At 45.9% G+C, this 2,599-nt stretch overlaps 1 protein-coding gene across 1 annotated transcript; it reads right to left on the minus strand.

Moving 5' to 3' along the window:
• Positions 1-1,201: 1,201 nt before the first annotated feature.
• Positions 1,202-2,599, minus strand: LOC134910873 (paraneoplastic antigen Ma3-like). The gene has a single exon (XM_063919258.1). It carries the CDS (start codon positions 2,597-2,599, stop codon positions 1,202-1,204), a length of 1,398 nt encoding a protein of 465 aa, XP_063775328.1.

Below are 2,599 nucleotides of genomic sequence, written 5' to 3' on the forward strand. Positions count from 1 at the left end.
TGCTCCTCTAGGTCTTTTCCGAACACTATAATGTCATCAAGGTACACTAATACCTCCCTGTAGCACATATCCCCGACAGTTTTTTCCATGGTTCGCTGAAACGTAGCGGGGGCTCCTTTTATGCCTTGGGGCATTTTTAAGAACTCAAAAAATCCTATCGGGCAAATGAATGCGGTTTTTGCTCTGTCATTCTGGCTCATTGGTATCTGGTAGTAGCCGCATCGAAGATCAAGCACAGAGAACCATTTACTCCCTTGTAAGCAATCTAGGGCCTCATCCACTTTTGGAACAGTATACTGATCCGGCACAGTTCGACTATTTAGGGTGCGATAATCTATGCATAACCGAATCTCTCCACTCTTCTTGCGAGCAACCACTATAGGGGATGCATACGGGCTTTCTGAATCTGCTATTACCTGGTTCTCCAATAAATTACGTAGATGATCCCTCACGTCGTCAAAGTCAGCAGGAGCTAACCTTCTCGACCTTTCTCTGAAAGGGGTGTTATCTGTCAGTGTAATGCGGTGTTCCACTCCAGTAGCTGTACCCAGATCCCAGTCGCTTTTAGAGAAAACTGATTCCCTTATCTTTATCTGTTCCATCAAGAGTTGTTTACTAACTGGATCAATATCACTTCCCTCAAAGCATACTTCTAGATCCACAGTCTCATGTATACCATCCGAACAGATCTTAGTCTCGTCGTTGACTACAGTACAACCTTCAACTCTGTGACATCGATAGTTGTCTTCATGCTGTTGAACCCCTCCCTCACAGATATGGCCTCTCTCTTGCTTCCCGCACCAGCGACTGAGATTTCGAAACAGATTAGTATTGGTTCCCACTATTGCTGGTAACTGCCCATTATCCCCCGGTGAATCGGGACAGACTAGTGCTATCAACGGTACTGTTTTGTTAGGGGTGATTAGTCCTGGTTCGAAGGAAATTTGTGTAATAATATACCCTAAATAGGGGTACTTTTGTTCGCTTAATCCCCATACGGTGAGGCCACTGAGGGGGTGAATGGGGACGTCAGCCAAATGTTCCCGGTACCATGATTCGAAGACAATAGACACCTGAGACCCGCTGTCCATTAATATCATACAATCTTGGCCATTAATCATAGCTTTCACAAGTGGGGCAGGCCCCATAAGATTTTCTGGGATATTATCAGCCCACTGAGCACTCCCCATTGCTCGAACATTTATAATTGGGGAGCCATTGAGGGGGTCACAGCACTCCCACTGAAGTTTTCCAGGTGGTTATCTGGTTGAACCGTGGAGTGAGTTGCATTTCCTCTCCTACCTGCTCCCATAACTGAGCATTCGAATGACCTATGCCCGGGTTGTCCACAACTGTAACATATGATGGGGGATCGACTTCTGATTCCAGAGGTCACTCCCCTCCCTCTGGTGACCAGCCAACCTTGATTGGGCTGTGATGTTGATTGTAGAGCAATCAGCTGGTCAATTTTTTTATTTTGTTCTTCCAGCAGTTTCAACAGCCTCTCATCCATACTAGGTGGGGATGGAGTAGGTAATACCACTTTCACTCTTTTAATACTCTTGTCTCTGGTGTCAATCTGTATTTCCTCTAACTTAACCTCTTTAACCAATTCAGTCAAAGTTGGCGGAGTTCCAAGTGGCATGGTACAACGTAATCTCTGAGCAACAGGATGTGTAGTCAAAGCCCCTTTTAGCACCTGTCTCATACGGCGCTCGTCTACTGCTCCCTTGTCAATGCCTCCTTTGTCTACAATCTGGTAAATCAGTCGATCCACCCTATAAATATAGTGAGTCAACGTCTCCCCCGGCTCTTGATATGTCCTATTTAATCGGGCTAACAAATCTCCAACATCCTCAAGGGTTCCATAGGAGAAATCCAGAGCTTCAATGTAATCATTCAAAGTGGCTGTCGCTTTACTCCTCCTAGTAGCCTGTATTACCCTCATGGCGGGGCCCCGAAGACTCTCTACAATTCGCTGTTTTTTGATGTGCTCTGGGCAGTGCCATTCCTCTGAATGCTGAATTGCAGCCTCGCGCCAAGTATCATAATTTTCCTCTCCGGCGGGTACTGGATTAATTCCCGAGAATATTCTTAGTCTACGGTATCCTCCCTCGTAATGCAAACGCTCCAGTTGGCTAACCATCTTATCTACCACTGTTTTCACTCCTGTTCCTGAGGCATCTTTATTTACTGACAACTCTTGAGTGGTTTCCATAGTTGGACCATCCCCTAGCAACAGTGGTCCAGCACCAGAATCACCTCCAGTGATAGCCTCGGCGGCTACCATCTCCTCCCCTTCTGGCCATAATAATTGCACTTTTCCCCCAACCACTCCTTCCAAAACTACCATAACAGGAATTAAAGTCTTATCTAATGGTGTCCGGTTACTAATCAGAATAGCATAGGTGTCACCCGATTGTCCTGTCCACCGATCCACTATGCATGATTGATTGATGCCATAAAGATGTCCCACAGCTCGTAGCACTACTTCATCCTTTACAGACGTGAGCAGTCCTATAATAGCAAAACTGCATAGAGGTTCCACTCCCTTCTCCCTACACCATTGATAAATATCCGTAACAGTGACCTCCTCCAT

This window comes from Pseudophryne corroboree, chromosome 4 (genome assembly GCF_028390025.1).
Source record: "Pseudophryne corroboree isolate aPseCor3 chromosome 4, aPseCor3.hap2, whole genome shotgun sequence".
Lineage (NCBI taxonomy): Eukaryota > Metazoa > Chordata > Amphibia > Anura > Myobatrachidae > Pseudophryne > Pseudophryne corroboree.